The 26,410-nt window shown below is 40.8% G+C and overlaps 1 protein-coding gene across 1 annotated transcript in view; it reads left to right on the top strand.

Annotated features, from left to right (window-relative positions):
- The first annotated feature begins 2,489 nt into the window (after positions 1-2,489).
- Positions 2,490-26,410, top strand: part of LOC121160217 — an 85,529-nt gene continuing 61,608 nt past the window's right edge. Inside the window, exons 1-5 of the mRNA XM_040985865.1 lie at positions 2,490-2,544; positions 5,684-7,936; positions 11,113-11,298; positions 17,671-17,838; positions 22,662-22,763. Coding sequence (XP_040841799.1) covers positions 2,490-2,544; positions 5,684-7,936; positions 11,113-11,298; positions 17,671-17,838; positions 22,662-22,763 — 2,764 coding nt within the window. The remainder of the gene's footprint in view (positions 2,545-5,683; positions 7,937-11,112; positions 11,299-17,670; positions 17,839-22,661; positions 22,764-26,410) is intronic.

Here is a 26,410-nt window from a genome sequence, read left to right as displayed (position 1 = left end):
TCTTTCCCCCACTCTCACGGTCATTCTGCCTTTCAAAAGAAACAAATATATTTTGAAAGTAAATAAAGAAGTTATAGAATGGAAAGAGGCTACAGAGAGCAAGAAGTGACCGTGTTCGAGGAAGAGGGAACAGGAATGAGACAACAGAAAACAAGAGTCTAGAATCCCAAGGAACACTTTCTCCCACCTCTCCTTTCGTTGAGGCCCACTTTAGACAATGAGACTGCAGCCGTGCCAGGCCATGCAGGAAATGTTGGCAGATGTTCAATTAGAGCAGAACTGATGGAATCCTACAACCTGCTTAGGACTTGGCATAATTACTCCAGGAGCAGCCATAAGCTTCTTTAGGAACGTTCTTATGGAAGCACATAGCAAGAAAGATAGCTAGCACAGATATATGAGAACCACTGTTCTGTTAAGGAAAACAATCAATCAATAAATCAATCAATAAAACGACTTTTGAGGCAGGCATGACTCCCAGGTCAGTTCCCTTTTCAGCTTCCTGTTAATATGCACTCAGGGAGGCAACAAGTGTTAGCTCAGTACCTGGCTCCCCACCATCCACCAGGGAGACTCAGATCGACTTTCGGGCTCCTGGCTTAAACCTGGTGCAGCCATGGCTGTTGTGGCATTGGGAATGAGAGCAGCAGATGGAGGATGTTTCTCTCACTCTATCTCTCACTGTGTCTCTTAACCTTTCAAAGAATATGAAAATAAATTACAAGGTTTTTTGCATACAAAAAGATATTTAAGGAAAAGCAATTAAGAAATAAGTCTGATTTTTCTAGATTTATTTTTTTAACTGACTTATCCGAAAATCAAAGTTGCAGAGAGAGTGGAAAAGACAGAGAGATCTTGCATCTGTTGTACCACATCCATTGCATCCCAAGCACATGAGCAATATGCTGAGCTAGAATTAAGGAGATGCCTGCACACTAGTAAGTTATGTGGGCCTGATAAGTTAGGCACAGACTTAACTCACTGTGCTGTAACATCTGCCTTAATAAGTTTGTTTTGATGCGAAAAAATAAATGCATGCATAATTTTTCATAATATGCATGTTCTGTGAACTTCTCAAAGATACTCTATAGGCAAGGATTTCAATTTGTGGGAAAATAAACTTAAAAGCTCATTCCATTTTACATGAACATTTTGAAGTAATCTCTTGCATATACCCTAACAGGAGGTACAGAAAACAGGTGCCATTTTGATTGAAACCCTGTTTGTGGTTGTGTTTCTGTAAGATTTCCCTGGAAAGTAGAGTATGCCCCAGAAATAAAGGGAAGTCAGCCTTGCAATGACAGCAGGTCCTGCTGCAGAAGCAGCACAGTGAGTCAGCAACTCAACTCTTTGGAGCCCAAGCCCAGAGCACTAGCTGCTAGATGCAATGCCACAAGTTACATTCTGCCTTGCACATGATGGAAACCATAGAGGAATCGACCAACAACCCGCTCCAGTGCTTTAAAAGCATTTTTCCCTATAATTAGAAAACCTAACTTGGATAATACAGAAATACAAGAGGAAAGGCACCAAGTCGTGTGTTTATAATCATCAGCTCAACCCAGCCCCCACATTGGACATCTGAGAAAAGTGATTGCTCACCTGGCAGCAACTGGGTGTCCAGCAATGAAGCCTGAAGGATAACAGGCAATTGGTAGAAGAGTATTAAGTACCTGTATAAGAATAACCTACAGCAAAAAATTATGAAAATCATGAGACTTTGAGAGTCTGTACAATCAGAAGGAATGGAAATGAATGATGCTGTGACATAGAGAATTTTACCCAGCGATGAGAACTGTTCATTTTTGCTGAAACTGAGCACAAAGCAGCCCTATTTTGTTTGAGTTTACACATAAATCAATGAAAAGTCAAGCTTCTTGTCTGAGGTTTCTAAAAAACACAGTCTGCCCAAGTTCACTCAAAGGAAACTGCTACTTGAAAAGCGCTTTGTCTTGCAGCTTTCCATTCTGATTAATCCTTTTACAGGAGAGAATTTAGAGTCAAGCAGAGCCCTGAGCTCAGGCACCTGCCTACGTGAGGTAGGGCATGGAAGTCAGGAAGCCGCCTTCTCCCCTTCACCTCCGTTTACAAAGAATTGCCAGCCCTATCAATGTCTATATTCAATAACTATATAATATGATATTATAAATCACAACAATAATATTAAACATGATAATGATTTAATAAAGGCAAAACATCTACTCACCCCCACTTAACATGGCAGGGTCACAGATTTCATGATATTGAATTTAGGTCACATTCACTAAAAGCTAGATATTTCCATTAGGAAGGAAAAAATGGAACACAAAAATAATGAAACATTGCTGGCATCCCTTGTATCCTAAATGTCTACAAATGCATGTATATGTCATGTTTGAATGTTTACACAGTATGTGAATATAAACTAAAGAGTAGGGACAGAACTGAAGATGAAAGAAAAAAAGTACATGTTGAGAATAAAATAAATTCAAACAAAAGTATGATAAAGTATGATAAAGTATGATAAAGAAGCCTCAGAAATCTATCATGCCATCCAGTCAGCAGGTAATTTAGTCAGAACTAATTTCCAAGTGAAAATCAATTTCAAATTTCATATTTTCAAAGGACAGGGAAACTGGAAGGCCCACAACTCCCCATAATGAAAAGGAAAAGAAAAAGGACCTACAAAAAATGGAAGATCTTGGATACCACAGTGTGTAAGTTTGATTCTATGATTGTATAAACATTAAATGAACTACTTAGCTTAAGTGCTTTGTTCCTTATCACAGGAATGTGAACAAAATTAAGACAGTCAATGCATGTAACTGTTCTACCACCAGAACCAATATTTGGCACAGTGGCTAAGATGTTGTGTAAGACACCTGTACCCCTATCACAAAACCTGGAGCTAGATATGGGCGCCCATGCCAATCCCAATGTTGTGCTGGTGTACGCTCAGGACTACAGGTGATAGCTCAAGTAGCTGAGTTCTTACCACTTGAGTGAGATGCCCAGATTCAGTTCCTGGCTTTTGGCTTGAATAAATAAATAATTTTATGCACTTATTTTAATGTATTTGAAAGGCAGAATTACAAAGGGAGGGAGGCACAGAGAGAGAGAGGTTAGGGGAGAGATCTTCATCTACTGGTTCACTCCCCAAATAGCCTCAATGGTTAGAACTGGTCCAGGGCAAAGCCAGCAGCCTAGAAATCCATCCAAGTCCTTCATTTGGGTGGCAGGAGTCCAAGAACTTGGACATCTTCTGATGCTTCCCCAGGAGTGTCAGTAGAGAGCAACCACAACTCAAACCAGAAGCAGTGCTCCTTATGGAATGCTGGCAACTCAGGCTTATCTTGTTGCACTATAATGGCAGAACCAGTAACTAATTAACACTTAAAAAATCAGTCAGGGCTGCATTGTGGCATAGCAGGTAAAACCACCACCCTCAATGCCAGTATCCCCTGTGAGTGCCAGTTAAGAGTCCTGCTTACTCCACTTCAGATCCAGCTCCCTGCTAATGAGCTTAGGAGAGCAACAGAAGATAACTCAAGTGCTTGGATCCCTTTACACCCACATGGGAGACACAGAGGGACCTCCAGGCTCCTTGTATAGGCCTGCCTCAGCCACAACCATTGTTGCCACTGAAAGAGTGAACTTGTGAATGGAAGATTTCTCTCTTTCTTTGTCTCTTCCTCTTTCTCTGACACTTTGCCTTTCAAAGAATATTTTAAATAAGTAATATTATAAAATGATTTTTAAGTTTGGCCTGTTGCTATATATGTAATGATTAATGATGCCTATTGTGAACAATAAGATTTTAAATTAAAAATTCATTTATTCAGATTAGGCTACTAAAACTCACTGTTCTCATAAGCTTGGAGGCTTAAACAGTCAGTTCTGTTTTCCTTCTTGCAGAAATTGAAGTGTAGTCGATGGAAAGCGGTTATAACATACAGAATTATGAAATATAAAGGAGCTGTAAACTGAACTGCTTTTGGCATAAAGTTGTTATTTTAAGAACAAATTAATATCTCCAGTTCTGGAAGGCCTTCCATCAATGAATAAATGGTCATGTCCCTGCTCGACTGTAAATCCATGCCTCTTCTCCCACAACTCCACATCACAGCTCTCAGCCTGTAGCTGGGGCTGTGGGAAACCATTTAAGCTCCCTGAAAGGAGAGGAGCCTTTCCATTGGCAAGACAATAGCCAATGGGAATGTTCATTATGTCACTTAAGAATACTGCCTTTTCTATTAAACAGGTTTCATTTGCCATATACAGAAGTGCTTCTACAGATATTTTCAATAAAGCTACAATAGGAAGTTATCAACAAGTTCATACACAGATATGAATTATGAAAAGAACTGTGCATGGATTTCAAAATCTTGGCTCCCTAGATGAGCATTTGGTGCAGTGGTTGAGTGGCCACTTGGGGCACCTGTGTTGCATATTTAAATGTCTAGCACATCTCTGTTTCCAATGCAGTTGCCAGCTGAGGAGTGCCCCTGAGGAGGCAACAAGTGCCAGCTCAGGTGCTTTTGTTCCTACCACTCATGTGGGAGACCTGGATGAAGTTCAGGGCTTCTGGCTTCAGATCACCCCAGCCTTGGCGATGTTAAGCATTTGGGAATGAGGTAGTGCATGGAAATTCTGTCTGCTTTCAAACCAAAATATAAATAATTTTCAAAAAATGTATTCACTGAAAACATTTAATCTCATTTTCTGTGTACTTTCTGAAGCCCCTACACACGGACTTCATGTCTGAATTAATAGCATTTATAATAAACGTATAAATTTTCCCTCTTTAGATTTTTACTTAACTTAAAAATACGCTGCTGCTCATATTTCTTACAGCACAGCAATTTAACAAGACAAAACAGACAAGGATAGGCTTGCAATCTGACAGCTCTTGTCAAAATCTGGTACCCAAAAACATTAGCCTCCAATTACAGAAGATTTTCAAACATTTGATCCAATCCTGACAAAGTGGGAGATTTCACAATGGCATTCCATCCAACAAGCAATCGATCCAGGCTAGTTCTCTTCAAAAAATCAAAGGACTTACCCACACTAGGATGCCTTCTTACTTGGCATCTATTGGTAAAAGGTGGAGAATGTGTGCCCAGTCTACTTCACCTGTGTGTGCTACCGATAGGGTGCCGAGGGCATTTGAGTTAGTAGGCTCTATAAAAGCTTGGGGCCAAGGCATACCAGACCATAACTTCTGGAAGGTAAACTTAAGACTCTCATATCTTCCTTACCCACACCTTTATTTGTAAAACCAGCCCAAATTGTATGGAGCTTGATTCAACCTGTAAGGCAGTAGGCCAAGGTCACAACTGACCAAGACAGCTTGTTCTTTATCAAGAAGTTGTATCTAAAATTTACTTGGATATATTTTTACTGAAATATAACACTTATATTTCACTTCGGTGTCTTTTTGAAACCTGCTATTTTAGAATGAAGTTTAAATTCTTAACTTCCTAACAAGTGATATTCTGCACTCTAAAAGAATTGGTATATAATAAGATACTTATTTGGGAATGAACATTTGTACAGTATACTATTTCATACTATAAGTGCAAGAGAACTTACCCAAAATTTTGACAAAACAGATACAGTGTGCTTCATCCTAGAATTTGGAACATCTACTCTCTAAATCAGCATAGAAACCTTTCCCCTCCTCCCCTTTTTTTCTTTCAAGGTGCAACTCAACTTGCTGATCAACCAAGCCACAAAAACAGAAAAGATCTTGAAAACAAAGTCAAAGGAGGAACTTTGGAGGCTGTGCTTCCTCAGACTGGAACATCAGGAAATTCTCCGGAAAACAAAGATGAGCACACACCTGCTTTTAGGATGAGCAGGAAGCAGCACCTCTCCCTCATCCCTAAAGAGAAGAAGCAGAGTCCATCTGACAACAAAGGTCTCCCTCCTGCCATTCCCCATCAACGAGAGAAAGGTTTGCCAGCGGTCCCAGTTAATGGTTGTGAACAATTGTTACTAGGGAAAATGACAGTGCAGGATCTCCCCAGCAGAGCAGAAGTTTTTAAAGCAGCAAAGGGCAAATGTATCACGGATGTGAAATGTGGAGAGGTCCATGTTCAGGTAGAAGTTAAGAAAAGCGTGTCTCGTAAAACAGGTGCCCAGATCCCTACAAGGAAGAGATGTCCAAGATGTCACCGGAGTTTCCCCCTCAGACACAGTCGGAAATACTACAGGTCTGGGGGCTGCTTTCCTAGACAGAACAATGTGCTGGCCCGAGAACCTGAAGTTTCGTCTGCATACAAGGAAGCTGCGGCGGCAGCTGAGAGCCCCTCACTGCAAGTCAACATTGAAGGAAAAGAAATCAGAGTTCAATACATCAGTGATACACAGAATGTTTTCATTAACATTCGTCATCCTAACAAGTGGGGGAAAGTCACTAAATGCAGCAAGGTTTCCTTCAATGGCAGCACCGAAGAGTGTCCCAGGCCTCCTTCAAAGTCCAGCAATCGGTGCCCTGAGAAGTGCAGGCTCGGAATGCAACATCAACGGTTGGAGTGTTGCACTGCCTCATCTCCCCCTCTGCCTTCTATCCAGCAGGAGGATACTAATACAGATGTGGTTTCTGTAACCTTGGCTCCCAAGAGGGAGAAGAATCAGTCAGACATGCTCTTGCCTTCATTAGAGGATGGGCATCCAAAACCTACCATCTGTCATCACCACAGTTTTGAAGTGACTCAGAATACGCCCCTAAAGAAACACTCCTCTCAGGCTGACACTCTCCTCCCAAGCATTCCTCCCACTTTGTGCGACACACTGAAGGGCTCACATGTCAGTACTTCAGACCTCAGCAAAATGCCTTTTGAAGATGAGGATCAAGAAAGTAGAAATGAATTTGATATCCTGGAAAACATCCCCCCAGTCTCCTGTGCACAGCAAAACACAGATGGATTAAAACACTGGCCAAGTACCATTGCTGATGTCTCCCCAGATGAAGATGACTTTTCTCTGAGTGTGCAGCTCACAGCAGAAAATCCAGCCAGCTTCTGCTGCAGATGCAGCAGAAATCCACCTGCAGGATGCTGGGAGAGTGCAAATTGTGCATCTTGCAATCCCAGTCGAAATACTCCAAAGCCTTCTACCACATTCAGTCTATCTCACTGGGCCATGAGACACCCAGGACCTGAAGATGCACCTGCCGATAGCTTCTCCTTGAATTGCTGTCCTGAATTTGTGTTGGATCATGAAAAAGAGCACTTTGACATGACTGACAGAGACTATAATCAAGCGATGTTACATAGCAGCTCACAGCCGTTGCCAGAGATGAAGACTGTTCAGAATCCACCTGTTGAGCTGACATTCTGTGGCAGCCCCACTGCAGGGAGCCTACCCCACAGAATTAGCCAGAGCACCATGACATGGGACCAAAAAGAGTCCCACGCAACTCACTCACAGACAGAAACCCCCAACAAAGTAAAAATGCCAGTCTTCACGTTTCTGAAGTCACAGAAAAGATCAGTTACTCAAAGTGACAATGAAGGCAAAATTGATGCTAACTGTCCCATGGGACTAGAACAGCCCAAAGGGTCACCCAGCTCTCTGGGAAATGTTGAACAAGGCAGATGTCAGATGGCACCAGTAGTAAAGGATGCTTGCCACCAAGATTTATCAAATGGGAATCATGAGGAAATCTTTTCTCAAATGAACTTTCCAACAAACACTACCGAGTCCAGCTGTGCAGTGCACGCTATAGGCAATCCATGTCTTATTCAGAAAACGGTCACTAGTAGGACCGACCAAAATGGTAACAATGATGAAGGAAGTCTTGGAATTACCACTTTTAAGCAGGAGGCAGCAGAGTGCCAAAGGGTTCCATCAACAGAATCAAACTCTGAAGGAGATGATAACAAAAATGAAACTTACTATCATCAGATGGACATATTGTTTTCACCTCACAAGCAGGAGGCTTTCAAAGGTACAGTGGGTGATGCAGAACCTTTAACTGTTATTGTTTCTACATGTTTGGGCTTTGAAAAGTCTTAGGTTGAAGGCCTTTTTTATTACTTAGGATTTTTTTTCTTCATTGCTAGAGATATATTGAGTAATTTTAGAGTTAGACGGATTTGGGCAAATATATATCAGCTTACTTCTCTACATTATCACCCACTTCACCCATAAATAGTGCATAGCAAAATCACTAAGGCTGCAACTTAATATAAAGTTAAAAAAAATCAATTTCTCTTTAAAAGGTTGATGTATGGCCAAATCAATTTTGTAGGAAATGTTAGCCTTTTGCCACTCTTAAATAATCCACCATTCCCTTCCCTCTTGCAAGCTAAGCACTTTTGGAAGAATAGGAAGAATATGGTTGTAATAAAACGTGTTTTAAATCTGACTGTGATGTTGCAGAAGCAGGGTGTGCATGTCCCAGGAGATTGTGTGGAATAGTCATTAAAGGAAATAACAATAACCAGAAAAGGCCTTGGTTAAGCCTGAGTGAACCGTCCCTGGGACCTCTGACCTCTAACAGACTTCTACCCTCCCTTGGGTACTGGCTGGCCTTACTTAAGCCACTGATGGATCCCAGAAGCTCTGCAGACTAAGGAAGGGCTAAGATGGAAATCCGTTCCTCAGCACCTAATACTGCCTGTCTGCTTCATGGAAGGCCCTTGCGATGAAGTTCGAATTATTTTATGAGTAATTTTAGCATTATTCTGTGCTACAAATTAATCTTGGAAAAAGCATCAGGTGCTTTCCAAATTAGTAATAACATTCCTAACATGCCAAGAAGTGAGATTTGAGATGATGATGTATCTTAGTAGGAAAGCTACCTCTTCTTCGCTGTGGCTGTAGATGTAAATTTTGTAATGGAATTAAAGAAATTTAATAGGAGAATAAAATATACATGGGTAATCAGTGACATAACAGCTGGCATAATATTTGAAATTTGTTGTACAGAGAACAAATCTGCTTAAACCAGTGTCAAAACCTGCTTTCTATGAACATCCTGAAGCAAGTCGGCCCTGCAGAGCCACTGCTCAGCTCCACCAGTGCTCCTGCTGGTGCCAAGATCAATAGCATTCATTGCAGCACTTGCTTCTGACCAGTGTTTCCCTTCTCCCATCTCATGATCCCATCGTGGGCATCCCTGCTCACCTGGATGGGTTTCCCCTAGGCTGAGTACCTTCCTAAAGGGAGTACTTCTCTGCTTATCGCCTTTTCCGGTAGAGCTGACTTCACTAATAAAATCAATAATGCCACTCAGAGTCCTCTCATAGGTGAACTTGCACTTCAGTAGACTTGGAAACTGTCCTGTTTGGTAAGCAACTACAGCTGCTGATTTCCTGTGTTACTGTGGTTCATCCAACATCTATCCCTGGAGTGGATGCTTGGCCTTCTGATCTACTGCCCAGGTTCTATTTCAGAGTGCCTAGGTTTGAGTCCCGGCCCAAGTTCCTGATTCCAGCTTACTGTTAATACACACTTTCAGAGGCAACAGGTGAAATCACAAGTAGTTGGGTTTATGGCAGAAATGTGGGAGATCCAGATCGTGTTGCTGCCTCCTGCCCAACCCCAGCACCAGGCATCGCAGTCTTTTGAGAAGTGAAATCAGCCGAGAGGCGCACGCATGGTATGTGGCCCCTTCCCCTGCCTCTCAAACAATAAAAACATACAGAAGACTGTTCCTGAAGCTTCCCTACATCCTTTATTCCTTCTCTTGTGCTCTGTATTTCCTGTCTGCATTGATTTATTGAGTTTCTAGAACCTTCCAGCCAGAATCCTACCTCAAATCCCTTGAATGAGTTAGTCCCAGTTCCTCGACATCTAGCCTTACATTTCAGATTAAGAGTAATGACTGCAATATTTATGTGGTTACTTCACTCTCGGGAACAAACTAGATTGGACCTCACAGCAGGTCTTCTACAGGGACCAGGTAAGCAATGTAAATGAGTCAAGCAGGCTCATTTACAGTTCAGTATCAGTAAATCAGAGAGAACCCGTCCAAAGGACATGAGAATACAAGGCCAATGCCTTCTGACTTTTCAAGACAGCTGTAATTTGGCGATGTCTTAGGCCTAAGGGGCAGAGGTAGCTGTTCCCATTCTTTTTACAAGAGATCAAAACCTGTAGGACCTATCCTGACCTATCCTGGCACAAATGGGTATTGGGTTCTAATCTATCAATTTTTGGAGACTTAAGAGATGTCTCAAAAAATCTTGGAAAAAAATCAAAGTAAAAAGATACGTTCATTTTTTCCACTAGCACTTTGAGATCGCCATGTACAACCCAAACGTAGCAATGGATAAAATATGTATGGTTTCTAGTCTGTTGCTCCTACAGACTGCATGGTTGTTGTTGTTGTTGTTGTTTTTAATCTTTCAAGGAACGTGAGCATGTTATTTCATCCCAGGAATATCTCTAGCATATCCCTGGCTCCTGATTGCATCTTAACTCAGTAGGTTAAAGCCACTACCTGAAAAACCAGCACCTCATATCAGAGCCCAGGGTTGAGTCCTGGCTGCTCCACTTCCCATCCAATTTCCATAGCCTAAAGAGCTGTATTCCCTACAACTTACATGGGACACCCCGAGTTGTTCCAGACTCCTGGCGCTGATCTGGCCCAGCCCTGATCATAGGCCATTGTAACCATTTGGGGAACCCACCAGTGGATAGCATCTCTCTCCTCTTCTTCCTCTTTCTCTTCCCATTGCTACTTATTCAAATTTAAAGCAAGCAAAGTCTCCATGCATTTTGGTATTTCTTTTTTTCCATTTTGAACCAACATGTTTAGCAAAAAAAAAGAAATGTATTATGAAATTTGTACATTCATAATGAATAGAGGTCAAATCATAAATATGTGAGTGCAATGCTAAACTCATTATTATGGATTGTAATTGGCCCAGTTCAGGTGATAATAACTTCTTAGTGAGAACTTATTACTTGCCCTCAACAGTTCGTGTTCTCCTCAGTAAATACAGAGGCTGGCACACTACTAGTACTCAAGGAATACCTGTTAAATGGACTCCAATGTGAAAAGCGAAAGAAAAAAATGAAATTGTCCTATTAATCTGCATGATTCCTCTGTAAAGACTGGAATGTATATTTTTTCCTGAAATGTCTCACTTTCATACTGAATGTGGTTGTATCTAGATTTGGAAATAAACAGCCTCCGGAAGTCATCCCAGGGCCTGGCTGCGGGAGGCGGAAGAGCCAGCGATGACTCCCAAGAAGAAGCAGTAGAGCTGTGGGCCAGAAGGAGGCAGCAGTTCAAGGACGGCAAAAGGTGCAGTTCAGCAGGGGGAGGTTCATTTACCAGCAACATCACGGAAGGATCCAGTGAGTAGATCAAGGGCTACTTTTTCAAAACAATGCTAAAGTCAGTAGCGTACCGAATATCAACCAAGACCCCTCTCTTAAATTTCCATAGCCTAAACTTTGCTGTTTAAACACAGTACTGCCCCAATGATAAATTTTTGAAATGGTCAACTCTTTACTATCCACTGCAGAATTTCTAGTTGGTAACACACCTTCTTCAAAACTAACCACCCCCTACTAAGGAGGCTTTCCTTTTTTGATAGGGAGACAGCTAACCTGCAGGTCTCGTTATGAAAGTAAATCTCTATACTCCTTCAAAGAATAGAAGCTGGCTTATAAAAATGGCATGATGTGAAAGGAAACATGTTCGATTTTTAAGTAGCAGTTTTTGTTCTCATTTAGACATTGCTGAAAATGAGAATGTTTAAATGCACTTGCACTTTAGGGAGAGAGTGTTCTCAGGCAAAAAGAGGTCTGTTATTTAAACAGCATTTTATTTCAGTTCCCCGGTTATGGGAAATAAGTCATCGTGAAGAAGATACAACTGACAGAAAAACATGTGGGTTAAAAAAAGGAGAGAATTATTCAGAAGTTTTGTACTTCCCAGCTTCCCATCCCTAAAATGGGTCTAAATTCTGAAAGCAAACTTGTTGAGAATAAACACCCAACTAATGTCCATTTTCTGTCTGTGTATTATTTTTTTTAAAATGTTCAGGAGAGACCCCGACACTGAAATTTGAACTAACTTTGTTTCAAAACCAGGAAAGATAAGCACATGATTGTGTTGGAGCGAGTGAGTGACACCTTCATAAAGCCAATGCTGAGTCCTGCAGCTGGACTAGTGGAATGCCACTAATGAAATGTGTGCAGGGAGTGGAATATTCTACACAGAGTAAGCTGAAAATCCAGCACACATTAGGGACTTGATGTATTTGTAAACGTGCAAGTACACATTATGAGTTAATTTAAATGTTTAAATACTTAGCTCCATCGTTGCCGACGTAACATTCTTATCATCTTGTGCCAATCGTACTGTAAAAGACTTAATCCTGATCGTCACAACCCCGAATGTTAAAATGCTTAACAGTCAAAATTCCTAAATTCTAGAATCTATATTCTGAAGTCCTGAAAGTCACAATCCAGAAGGATTCAACTACTGAATGTTGAAACCTCCAAAGCTGAAATCCTGAATTTTTAAATTCCCATTTGATAAAAGGGCTATATAAGAGTGGTAGAGACTACATTCCATAGAAGGGATTGGCCTTCCAATACAGCAGTGACAAAAGCCTCCAATTAATAATGCATCATTTGTCTGCACTGACATTTCTGTGTTTGGTGAAATTATAAGATCTTTTAATGAACTGAAGCAGCAATTGCATGAAGAAATGAGGGAAATCACTGACTAGTTCAAAAAATATTTATGTGCAACATAGAATGATAAGATACTTAGGCAATGATGTTTCAGTTCAATCAAAAGTGTTTCTATCAAGCTGGGGTCTGTAGAGGAGTGGACCAGCATGGATTTTTCACCTACTCAAAATAACAGGAGTATAGTACAGAAGATGAAAAACTTTAATAGGTCATGCCTTTTTATTATATATTGAATCATAAAATAATTTTAAAGAAGAGCAACACAGCGTAAAAAATGAGTACAAATCCATTCTCCAAAGATAGTCATGCCCTAAAAAACAGGAACAAACAGCTATTCATGGACATGCAAAGCATATGACTTGAAAATATAATGAATGAGTGTGAAAGTCAGCAGACATAATGGACTGCCTGCTTCCATGTAATTGCCTTCACCATCGTTTTTCACATACCACGCTTTATTGTTCTTATTTTTTTCTTTGTTCCAGTTTTTCTTCAGTTCTCTTTTTAAAGTTGTCCCTCCCCCGCCCACCCACCCAAAGCTTAAATTGTCAGCATTTATTTCTTACAATTCATTATGCTTTTTTCTTCTTCACATGGTTTCCTGTGCTGGAGACATGAACAGAATACGTATTTTGTGAGAATTCTATTCACTTCATGCATCTTTTTCCAACTTGAGGCTGCAAGTGCGTTATCACGGTGTTGACAGTGCATCAGCTTTGTGTATGCAAATAAAAACACTGCAACATTCTCCGTAAATGGAGACATTCCTTTTGTACGCTATGTTTGTGAATGGTGAAGTTTCCCAATCTACCAGTTCTTTACACAATCATGTAAATGACTGTGACTTATAGAAGTTTTTCATGAATTTCCTCAAAACACTTAGGTTGTCCCTTAGACTATTTCAGATGGTTGCTGTTATATAAAGCTCACAGTTACTAACCCAAGTAATGTGCTTACACATTTCATTTTCCGACCCACTTATTTATGAATACAGCTATTTTACTCATACCTATTATCCTTTGTAGTGCATGTTGATAAATCTAAGTGCTTTTGTCTGCAAAACTATGCATGCTATCACTGCCTGCTTCACTGTGGGATGCAACGGAGTATTCTGGCATTTTTTATGTTTCTCAAATAAGTTCTATTTTCATAATATATATATCTTATAAAGGATTTTCAAATTTGTTCCAGAATCATCATCTTGGGGTCTTAACCTCAAAGATGTTTACTTTTTCAGGATTTCAGCTTTTGGAATAATAGCCTACACCTTGTTGTTTCCAAGGTCCCCCTGATGCCTCGAAGTCACCTCCAGAGGCCCTCCTACCTATTGCTTCCCTAGTCCACGTGAAATTGCTGAATCCCTTGGTTTCTCTTTTCTCCTTTCTGATTTTTTTCCCTCAAAACTCCCCTCTTCCGTAGTACAGAGAAATTCAGTGACAGTTCACACCTCTGAAATGATCAAGGCATTCCCCAAACTACCATTTTTCTGAAATCAGCATCTATCTGGCTTGGAAACTAAGAATAGGAGTCTGAGTAATGAGCACTTTCTGCCTCATAGTAAAAATTTATATATATATATAATATATATAAACATGTGTATATATATACATATATATATACTATATATATATAAACATGTTTAAAATTGCATAGCTCGCCTGTTATCCATATCAATTTGTGAGTAATCTAAGTAAAGGAATTTAAGTACTGGAAACATTGTTTAGTTTGATCAACTATAGACTTTCTTCATTCAATCATAAAGTATGGACCAGTGCATCAAGCTTTCAGCTTCTTCAGCTGCACTGTGCCCTTTGGCTACTCAGCTTGTCAAACCAAGTGCATCTCATTCGCTGCTTGATTGATTAATCCTTCACTATCAATGATCTTAGGCATGCCTATCTGCTCTGCTTTCCTTGAGAAAGAAGAAACGCATCACTGTGCTGAAGCCAGCTCACACCAGCTCGTAAAAGTGGATTGCACACATATTTCTAACACTGAGTTTAGCAACAGCAGATTGGTAGCCTGGAATTGGCCGTGGTAGAGGTATTTATACAATGGAAATTGGCAAACGTTGCAAATCCGGGATTTTCGTTTCCTTTTGGAGCATCAACACATTTACCTCACTTGCGATAACACAGGAATCAGCGGTATGACATACAAATTCAAATGTCACAGCAAAAGAAGACAGCTGCTTTAATTAAGTCAATGGTTGTTTTTTTTTGGTTGACTCCTGTTTTGGATGAAAATCTAGACTAACAATTTATTTCACATTGGACACAAGAGAGTAGAACTGTCTGCCATTTCTCATTCAGTTTATCCAAGCCACCGATTCCCTGAAGGCACGTTGTATTTCTTCAAGAACTTTTCAGTGGTGACTGCAAATTACTAACAGTTGCCAGGACTAACGCTGTTTAATATGTGGTTTGAATTTTATCTCGTTTCTAGAGTCAGGATATGCTACTAATCCATGACTTAAAACCTGGCAGCTTTATCGAGCATCATTACAGCTAGTGTTTCTCTGTTAATCTCACTCGTCTCTGACTTCCTCTGTAATAACTGGGAAAGGCATTAGCGATGACATATTTATGTGTGTGGACACCACAGATCGGTCCATCTAGGCTGTGGGGAATGCTGAGTAAGGCACATCAGGTAAGTGACTTAAAGGCCCTAAACTGACATTGCAGGAAGGGCCTGCACACTAGAGCTCTGATTTTTGTCATCTGAACAGATTCTGTATCACAAACAGATGTGGCAAGAGTTTGGGTCTAATCACGTGAGGACACTTGATAGCATTTCCCCTTTTGCACTCAGGTATGAAAATTGCTGTGGAAATGTGTTTTACAAACTCTGTTTTGCTTGAGGAAAGAAGGGAAGCAGGGAGAGGACAGAAAAATGAACTCCAGCTCCTAATAGTGGTAATGAGCAATTGCAATATGCTTGGTAAGGTTCAGGCACTCTCCTAGGAGCTTGACAGGAGATGATCTTACTCATTCTCCCAGCAACACTATCAATCAAGTGCTGTGTCTTCGTGCTCACTTCATGGAGGAAAGCAGGCATGGGTCCAAGATCACAGAGCTATAATTAACTAGCCAAATCTAATCTTGGTCTTGTATCTGACTCCAAATTGGCTCTCCTTTCATTAAATAAGAGGATTTTTTTTTTCTAAAATTATACCCAGATAATACAGAAGAATGAGAGAGCAAAGAGGACGCCAGGAACTTGGGATGGTGTCTACAATAAGAACAAAACAGAAGGATTTTGATTTTTTGAGGACAAGCTCAAATTCTGTATCAGTATGATCAAGAATTTTTCAGTTCCTTTATGAAAAAGCTCATCTGGCACACTGAATTGTAGTGATAAGGGTTTTTTTTTGTGAAAAGACACATGGATTTGTTTTCTATTTAGCTCAAGGTCCCACAGAAACATTTGAAAAGTCAAATTGTATCTATATGTTGATACAATGAATAACACAACACTCTGCAGTCTAGAGCTAGGAAAGCAGAAGCAGAAATGTAATAGTGGGACCAAATCCCTTAGGAATGATGGTCCAGAGGTCTGTGACAGCAGAGGCCTGTCCTGACCAAGGTTTTTTGTAACTGATCTATGGCTGAAACGCAGCTGGCCACTGCTGGAGAGTAGGGCTAGCAAGGAGAAGGCTTCCTAGGCAGTTTTTGATACGAAGACATGGAAGCAACTGGAGGTAGTGAGGAGGGATACAAGAGGTTATTTAGGTTGTTATTTTTTTATTTAAGATTTTTTTATTGGAAAGTCAGATGTACAGAGAGGAAGAGAGACAGAGAGGAAGTTCTTCTGTCTCCTGATTCGCTCCCTAAGTGACCATAATAGCCGGAACTGAGCTGATCTGAAGCCAGGAGCCAGGAGCCTCTTCCAGGTCGCCGCCTGGGTGCAGGGTCCCAAGGCTTTGGGCCATCCTCAACTGCTTTCCCAGGCCACAAGCAGGGAGCTGGGTGGGAAGCAGGACTGCTGGGATTAGAACCAGCATGCTTATAGGATCCTGGTGGGAAATAAAGATACATGATGTGTGGTTCTCATGAGCTCTTGAAGTGTTGAAACACTTGGCTCATGACTTTATTCAGGTTCCATCTTCCTACCCAGAGCCACAAACGAACTTCCGGAAGGTAATAGTGAAACCCACTGGCTCAACTAGCACAGCCTCCCACACTATGGAAGAGACTCCCCGGTCCCCGAATACCCTCAGGTGAGATGAGACTTAACCTGCTTTCTCTCACCTTCTTCCTGTAGGCCTGAGGACCTTCCTGGGAAACCTCCCAATGCCTTCTGTGAAGCACCAGGAACATCTCGGGGACTTGGGTTTTTCTTTTCAAACTTGACAATGCTTTCTTCTACTTGAGATTTTGAAATGGATTCCAAAACTAATTCCTAGCTTTACATGTTTTCGTCTTAGTCTATCAATACTAATTAGATAGGTCTTACAAAACAAGCACTTTCATGCTCACTATATTGGCTCTAGGATCCCAGATGGGGGTGCTGGTTCGTGTCCCGGCTGTTCCACTTCCCATCCAGCTCCCTGCTTGTGGCCCAGGAAAGCAGTAGGGGACGGCCCAAAGCCTTGGGACACTGCACCCATGTGGGAGACCCAGAAGAAGCTCCTGGCCATTTTGGGAGTGAATCATCAATTAGAAGATCTTTGTCTTTCCTTCTCTCCATAATTCTGATATGCTTTTCCAATAAAAATAAATAAATCTTAAAAAAATAAAAAACTTTGCATAGTTTCCCTTTCAGTAGGATTGGTAGTGCTGCAGCCTCTGCGTAGACTGTCACCTCTGACCCTGAAGCAACACGGTCTTGAATACATGTGTTCTGGCGTTCCTTCTGCCCCAGAGACCCGTGCAGCGACCTGGGCTCCACGCTTTTGATGGGACATTCTGTGTTCTAACCTCATTTTGCCAACATCTGGCAGCTTTCTCATCTTGACTTTCAACATCTTAGGGCTTCTTTCCTGCCAGGATGCAGTTCATGTGTTGCCTCCTCTCCTCCTAGTTACCTCAGAAGATGGCCGTTCCGTGGACCTTGGTTTCTGCACTGACGTCGAGGAAAAGGGATTCTACACGGAGAATTTTCATTCAGCAGCCTGGGTTTTCCGAGGGGATGATGGGAATCCTGAAGACAGTCCCAGGTGCCTTAGTAAGAAACCCCGGCCAGTAGCTGGTAAGGATTCCATAATGACGGTGAGACAAACTGTGCTGAAAGATCCAGCAGCTAGACTCCAGTTAAGTTTCTGAAGTCAGTACTTGAACGCTGGGTTGGGCAGCATGCAAGAGTAACGTGGACAGCTAACTCGTGAGAGTAGACATGCATTCACAGTGCTTGAGCACTTCCTAATAGTATGGAAGACTCTGAGGCTATTAAAAATAAAAACTATCTTAATATCCTACTCAAACCTAGAATAGCATTTCCAGAATTGGAATAAAGATTAATGTATTCAGAATCAAGAGTTTGCCTTTGTACTACCAGTAAAAATACGCATTAATTTTGAAGCACACATTTGTAATAATATAAAAATTTAACATTTATTCCAACTCCCTGGTACAATTATTTTATCATTTTTATATATTTTTTCTAAGCAAATATGGCATAAGCGCTTGATATTATCGTATATTCATTAGATATATACATATATATACATATATATGTAATTTTGTAGTCTTCCTTTGCATTTAATAGTGTGTTTTATAGTTATACCTTTACTTCATGAGGCAAGTATTTTTGTGGAGCTTTTTTTTTTTTGTAGATTCCATTAACACTCTTAAAGCTACATGAATTTTGTGAGGTGAATTCTAATAAGCTGAAAACTGATATTTCTGTAATGGACAATAGCTATGATTTGTTTCAATGCCTTACAAATGAATTGTAAGCCTTACTATGTGAAGTTCTCATTTCTATGCAAATTTTAAGTATAAAGATTTTGTCAACTTCTGATTTATTGATATGAATAACTTGATGAATAATAAATAATTTAACTGAAGTTAGCAAAAATTCAGATTGAAACCATGTTTCTAACTAATTACATAATCAACAAGTTGTGTGGCCCTTATGGTTCAAGCACTAGCGGGCCTTTGTTAAGATACAGAAATAAGTAACAGATTTGATGCTATAACAATGTGGTATGATCTTAGCACCCAGAGAACCAAATGCACAGTGTTGGTTTCATCTTAACCTCACTTACACAGAGAAGAGACAGTCATTGGTGTACCTAAGACCATGCATGGTATCTGAAGAGTAAACTAGAGCTTCTCTGAGTTTCTTCTTGATGTCTACTCATTTGAAAGAGCGTGTTTCAATCCTGTTTCAATCCTGTGAGTTTCATGGCGATGTATTGGACTGGAACTCATTTCAAGATGTGCTAGTTGTTCTTACTAAGACTTCAAATGTTGCATATTCCAGTTACATGTCCTATTAACTGGATGATACTAAGAGAATAAAGAAGGTAGATAGGTGATAGGCAGGTGAGTTGAGTGAGAGGCAAACAAACAATTTGTACACTAGAAAATGTCTTTATTAGCCTAATAGCATCATAAATATGGTACAATGCTAATTTATACCAACCAACACATACTTTCTTGAGGTTATAGGTTTATATTAATATATATATACATATATACATAGATATATGCATTTTTCCTTGTTATCCCCAAAGAGTTCTGAGTTGCAGAAAATGATAAATAAAGGTTTGTATCTCAATAGAAGCATACTGCTGAAAACTGCACTGAAAATGTTAAGATGTTTTGAGTATATGTTTTATGTCATATTTATGTAAATATTTGTCCTTCATTGCAAATTTTTACACTTAACAAGATGATTTCTAGGCAGTGTTATCTCGGGTGATAAATTACTTGAAGAGGTGCCAACACAGCCCCTGAAAATTCAATGACAGTCATTTGGGGATTTTTAGCAGCTGTGTGGCATCCATAGATTATCCTCCAGACAGTAACAAGGGGGAACCAGGACTATCAATCTTAAAATATGAGAAAATTGTCTCCAGAGTGGAAGGGGAACATGTTGCGAAATGTTTTGATTGTCTCTTTTCCCACAGGAGATGGCTACGGTAGAGCACACCATTGAAAGACTTTATTGAGTGGCATACTGTTGACATTCAATTTCCCCGATTGAAAAACAAAAAGCAACCACTATCAGAACAAATGCAGCTCTGAAAGCAATCGCTATCGTAACAATTCAATGCAAATACTAAGCCACAAATATGATTTGATTTGTAGCCACCCAATACAAATGCTCCATTAAACAAATATATCTATTAGGTAGTCAACTTGTCAAAAGCAAATGGTATCAAGAGAAAACTAGAGAGAAAAGGAAGTTTTGGCAAGTAGGGATGGTAGAAATTATTTTTATAGGACTCAGAAATAGGATTTAGATGTTCCTTGCCCTGATTAGCTCTACCAGTCTATTGCAGCACATCAAGGTATCCCTTCCTGCATCCTTGAACTTCCTAGCACCAAGCATTAACCACTCTTACATTGAAAGAGCCATGTAAATGACTTCTACAGGGAACTCGTACTAACAAGTCAGAGATGGGCTGGAACGGAATGGGACAGAATCCAAAGTGTTGCCTCTGGACACCTGAAAAGCTCTTCAACAATTCAGGTGTGCTTTTCCGATACTGCTTTCAACAGCAGAAAAACCATGTGTTTTCTTCAGTTTGAAAAGACAAAGGATTTCTGCTGGGATCCACACAAAAGATCTCATCCTTTCTCTATCTGAATGTTTACGCGTCCTTGGCAGCCAGCGTCTAGCAGATGAACTTTGGGAGAGCGAGTCCCTTAGTCTGTCCTCTAGTCCACTGCATTTCTAGCACACAGGAGGACATGAGGTGGAGTCATAGTAAATGTCTATGAATGATTGGCTGCTGCTATTAGACTAACTGATGAGGAGTCTGCCATCCTTGTGTAAGTCCTGGAAGAAGCTCCTGGCTCCTAGCTTGCAAACATCTCCCCTGCCCACCTGCTGTGGCCATCTGAAGAATGAACCTGCTGAAGGAAGATCTCTGTCCCTCTCTACTTCTTCTGCAACTTTGCATTTCAAATAAATAAATGAAACTTTAAAAATATAGGTTTAAATTCCCAAGGTGTTAATTTTTCATGCTTTTATTAATCAGATGGAAATTCTAGTTTCTAATTAATTACTTAGCTTTTTTCCAAAAGGTTTTGGAGTGGACCTATTATTCATAAGCATGTCTGGGGATTAGAAAGCTCATTTTATACTTTATCATGATTTATTCTTTAGTATTTTCAGGTATTCATTAGCAGCTAGAAGAAAAATTCAGCCAAAAAAGAATGCCAACCTAGTCCTTAGGAGGAAAGCCATTCAGTGTTATGTGGCCGTTTCACCTCCTTCTGCAATAATTAAACAAGTAAATCTACATTACTTCAAAGCCTTTTTAATTAGATCAAAAATGATTTCTCTATGATCATCTAAGTTATTCTGACATTTTATTTCAATGTCATACTCTAGCTAGATCCAGAAATGTCTTTTTTTCTGAATCAAAAATAAAATGTGGTTATCTTGTAAGTATAGAATGCCTGCCACGGCCACACGTCCCCTTGTGGAAATCATGTTTCAGTCAAAGAAACACTGACAGAAACGTGTTTTCTGCCTGAAAACCATGCCCTCTTCTCACCTCTCAGGTGCGATGGCCCTGAGGAGTTCTGCAGAGAGATTGCCTTTGCCCTGTCACCTTCTCACCTGTAGAAATTCAAGCTGAGAAAATGCACTCCCTAGTGGATGCACAAGTTCAAATGTCTTGAGGTAGAGAAAAGCCCAGAAGGTCTGGAAGTGTATCAAATATAGGAATAAGCCAAATCTGACAATGAGCAAGTGTGAGCAAGAAATGTATATGCATACACACACAGACACACATGCACATTTACTTGAGGGGAGTTCAAAAAATTTGTGAGTAAAAGCAGAATGAAGAAAAAGTTTATTTTGGTGCAACACAATTGAATACCATGCGTATTTTTTCATAATGCACATTTTGCATGGACTATTTGAAGATGCTTTGTGCATGCAGGCAATAAAATGTTCAGGGAGGAAATAGTAAGAAAAGCTTGCAAAGCAGAGGAATTGCTTATCACACTCATCAAAGAGCATGCGATTGGTACAACAATCCACAATTCCCACTGCCGGGTTCCTGCAAATCTGCATCGTCAACCCAGCACAGCTCCCAGAGTTCCTTTCTGCATGACCCAGATCTGCCCGTTTCTTTTGAAACTCAGTTGCTTAGATTTTTTTGAAGTTCCTGTGAGACCTCAATGGATGGATGAGAGTCTGTGTAGGATTTGTTTTGTTTTTAAAGAGGCATTTATTTTTATTTGAAAGGAAGATTTACAGAAAAAAGGAGAGAGACACACACAGAGAAAGGAAGATCTTCCATCCTTTGCTTCACTCCCCAAATGAGTTGATCTAAGGCCAGGAGCCAGGAGCTTCCTCAGTGTTCCCATGTCGTTGCAGGGACCCAAGGACTTTAGCCATCCTCTGCTGCCTTTGCAGGTCACAAGCAGGGAGCTGGCTAGGAAGTGGAGCAGCCGGTAATAGAATTGGTGCCCACATGGGATGTGGATGCTGCAGCCAGAAGATTAACCTGAAATGCCAGCTCAGAGGGTTCTGTCTTCATCCCCTTATGCCAGCCTGTTTAAAACGTTTCATGGTTACCAGTTCTGAAAGGTTTAGGTCTTTGTTGCTCAGATTTCCTCCAGAGCAGCTCTGACACAGGTCACAAGCAAGAGCTCAGGAGTCTGAGAGAAGCACCACCTGCTACTCACCTTGTGACTCAGGCAAGTTGTTTCAACCCTGAAGCCTCAGCTACCTGCGTTCCAGAAGAGAAAACTTGTATGATGTTTGCAATATTCGCACTATACCTGGTGAATAATACACAAATGACAAACACTAGGTACCTAAAAACACACTTATAAATTAACTCAAAAACAAAAAAAAAACCACCCTCTTTGTTTTCTCTCTAGTTCGTGAGCGAACCGTGAAACTCTTCAAAGGTACCGGGGATTATCCTTGGGGCTTCCGAATTCAGTTCTCCAAGCCAATCATGGTCACTGAAGTGGATGCCAGTAAGTAGTCCGATGTCAGTAGCTGTATTTTAGAACAGAGTAACGATCTCATCCCTAGCAAAATACACTCAGTAGCCTTCAAGGTTATTATCCAGTAAAACATGCATAGGCACAAGCAGCAACTTCCCAATCTCTGTTTACCAAAGGTGCTTTATGAGAAGTGCTCCTAGCATGACCACGTATTTTAACCGACCCTGCTTTCCTGATGGAGCATGTTCTGATCTGCACAGAGCTCTGCTCCCCCTCCCCCAAAGTACCCTGCCTGGCCACTGTGGCCCACTGCCAGTGTTTCAGAGTTTCCATTCTCCCTAAATTATTTCTTTAAAGTGTTCTCATGCTTCCCTATTTCCTCATTAAAACAGTAATAAGTAGATACCTGAGAAGATTTAGATCCCTTGCTCTCCTATTCCTAGGATTAAAGTAATCTGAGCTCCATGCTTCACAAAACACAGTCTTGCTGCATCTTCCTTTGTCAGCACTTAGGGCTCTTCTGTCTTGTGCCCTGTGACTCCGTTGGCACTCTACTCTCATGTCTGTAAATGGAAGATGGCCAAGCTCTGATAAAGGTCCTGAGGGCACAGGTACAACAGGTGCAATTTCTATCATTATACAGACAGAGGTGAGTCCAGGGGCAGGAGACAGGGCTCAGGCAGTCACATATGCTTCGTTTTTAATGGCATTTTCTGATCAACTGTCACGGCATGGCATTAGAGAAAAGAAATACTGGATACCCACAAAGAAGGTGGACTCTTGCTAGTGCAGCAAAGACATAAAGATTTACAGTTTCAGAATCTATGGGAAGGAAGTTTCCTGTAGGTCATCACTTGCCGTGCGATCAATGACACTGATTTTGTGAAATGCAGAGACTCAATCCACTTTCACTGGAGAGGAAAGTCTAAGAACAAAGTGGCAGCCTACATGCCTGTGTCACACTCCAGGGTCTTAAAGAAAGACACCTTCTTATTTGTAACATCAAATCAGAAGTGGGCAAGTTTCCCCATAAATCTAAAGACCATGTAACATCACAGAAATCCACATTCATTGGATACTATATATGTATATATATTTATCTATATGCACACACAGAGACGTTGAACATGATATTGTCATGTCTACTTAATAGATAGTATTGCACAACAAAATAATTAAATAACTAGACTAAGGTCGCACTATAATCAGAATCATAGCAGATTTCAGGTTTCAAAACTTCTGCCTCCAGACTGGAGTTCTTTGCTGTGACTTAAATCTGTTAGGGCACTCAGGTGCAAGTAATAGAAAAGCCGGACTGAAGTGGTTTACCCGCCGAGGGGGATTGATTGACTGCCTGTTGAAGCCTGTGAAATAGCACAGGTGTTTGATTTGTGTCCGTGGCTCAATCACTCCATCAAAGGCATGATTTCTTTCAACCCCATCATTGGTGTTTCAAGCTTTCCATGTGGATCCACAGCCACCTTGGATATTCTAGCTTACCCATCATGAATTGCGCAGAGAGCTAAGGCAAGCTTCCAACACAAATGTCCTCATGCCCTTAGGGTCAGGATAGACCTGCTTCACTTCCTCCCTCCCCGTGTGCACTAGATATTTCTTGAGATACTAGAAAATCAGGACCTGCCATGAAGCTGAGAGTGAAGTTTGTCCCCTTACCTTTAAATACATATGTATTTCAAAGTCAGAGTTAGAAAAACTTCTCCTCCATGATCAATCCCCACCCTATCCCGCCCCCTGCCACCAAATGGCTGTATTGGATCAGGCTAAAGCCACAAGCCAAAAGCCAAGAAAAGCCAAAAGCCACTCTTCCACATGGGTGCAGATACCCACTTGGAATACCTTCTACTGCTTTGCCAAATGCATATTAGCAGGGAGATGGATCAAAACTAGAAAAGAAGGTGGAGCAGGCACAACTCCAATTGTCCCTGTTGGATGCTAGCACTGCAGATGGTAACTTTGCTTGCATTGCCACCATGGTGGACCGTAGGTGGCCCTTTGCCTTGCATAAGCAAGTACAAAATATAGATGATGTTGAAGGGGGTTGTAACAAGACCACAACCTCTTGGTCTCAAGCCTTGTGGACATTGTGATTCAGCACCCAGAGGATTGTAAGCAACTGGCTCACAATCAAGCAAAATATTCCCTAGGCACATAAGTGAGGAGTTGGACCACTTCTTGATGGAATTGTGCTTGACTTTAAAATTCCTATCAATCTTTGCAAAGGACAGCCTTTGAATTTTTCATGACTTGATTCGGATCGAATCTATTCTCTTTGGTCAAAAAGAATATTAAATCAAGATCATGCCAACTCAAATACATAGTTGAACTCATTTAACTTCAAAAATCTAACTTCTGATGGAACTAGTAGTGTTCAATCAGGGTATTGTAGAAAACATCATTTGTCTATATTCTCCACTCACCTTACCTGTGGACCTTCTTCCCTATCTGCAGTGAGTTCCGGGTAGGTCCTAATTATTACAGTCTTCCTCCCATGATAAAGATGTTGTCCTTTTATATTGAACATTGAGTGTAATTAACCATAGAACTACAGGTCATCTAGTGTAACAACAAAAATTTCTGAATTGTTTAGCCAATCTAAAGTGTTTCTGCTCCCTAGACATTGCACCTGCCTCACATGTGCAAGCAAACTTTATCTTTTCAACTTTTTTCCTATCCCTATTTCCTATTTGCTAGAAATCTTTCCCCTATGCCATCCAATGTACTGGAATTTGCACGTGGTGGTCTGTTTCTTCTTCCCGTTGAAGTCAGTCCTCCCTCTTGTGTTGCTGATACTGCTACTCTTCCCTTCTCATGAACTTTCAAAACTGCTGGCAAATTGGGAATGAACAGAACATCTTTAAAGTAAGGACAGGAGTTGCTCTTGTCCAGTTACTGTCATCCGAGAAAAGATACCAATGGGAAAAGCAGGTGCACGAAAGGTTGAAGGGAACCACTGTACCCAGCAGACAAGAGCATGGTGCAGTATCTGCAAGGGAGGGAGGAAAGAAGGTGAGAAGAGGGAGGAAGAATCTTGAATGGCAGTGTAGCTCTGAGACATTGTGAAACAGATTAACTGGGAGCCCCAGAGCAGTGTCCATCAGAGATGCCTGTGTTGGCCGGTGACCTCTCAACGCAAGAATCCCCTCCACGTTCACTGCCTAGTTAGACGCATCATGGAGACACACTGTCAGGTGTAAGGTGAGAAGAATCAAGAGTGTGGCAACTGAAGCTTCTGTTGATTCCAACACTCACAACAGATAAATTCTGGCAGCGTATCTCGAAGACTGCCAGAAAGGGTATGAGATGGAAAGTATCATGATGAAAAACATATCATAGGAACGATGCTGATAAATATGTGAAGAATATGAAGTGGTTGCAAAAAGCTCATGGAAAATTTCCATTATGGAAAAACTGCATGGATTGAAAGAACATATTTGCAACAAAATAAGTTTACTTTTAAATATATTTTTTTTTACTTGAAAGAGTGACAGAGAAAAGGATGAAAGAGAGAGAGAAAGAGATCTTCCATCCTTTGGTTCATGCCTCTAATGACCATGAGAGTCATTGGGACTGGGCTGGGCCAAAGCCAGGAGTCTGAACTGCAGTCAGATCTCTCACATGGGTGACAGGGGTCCATGAACTTGAGCTATCTCCCACTG

Source organism: Ochotona curzoniae, unplaced genomic scaffold (assembly GCF_017591425.1).
Source record: "Ochotona curzoniae isolate NIBS_2020 unplaced genomic scaffold, NIBS_Ocur_1.0 contig_4501, whole genome shotgun sequence".
Lineage (NCBI taxonomy): Eukaryota > Metazoa > Chordata > Mammalia > Lagomorpha > Ochotonidae > Ochotona > Ochotona curzoniae.
Note: the sequence above shows the minus strand (reverse complement) of the source record. Positions and strands in the feature narration are given on the sequence as shown.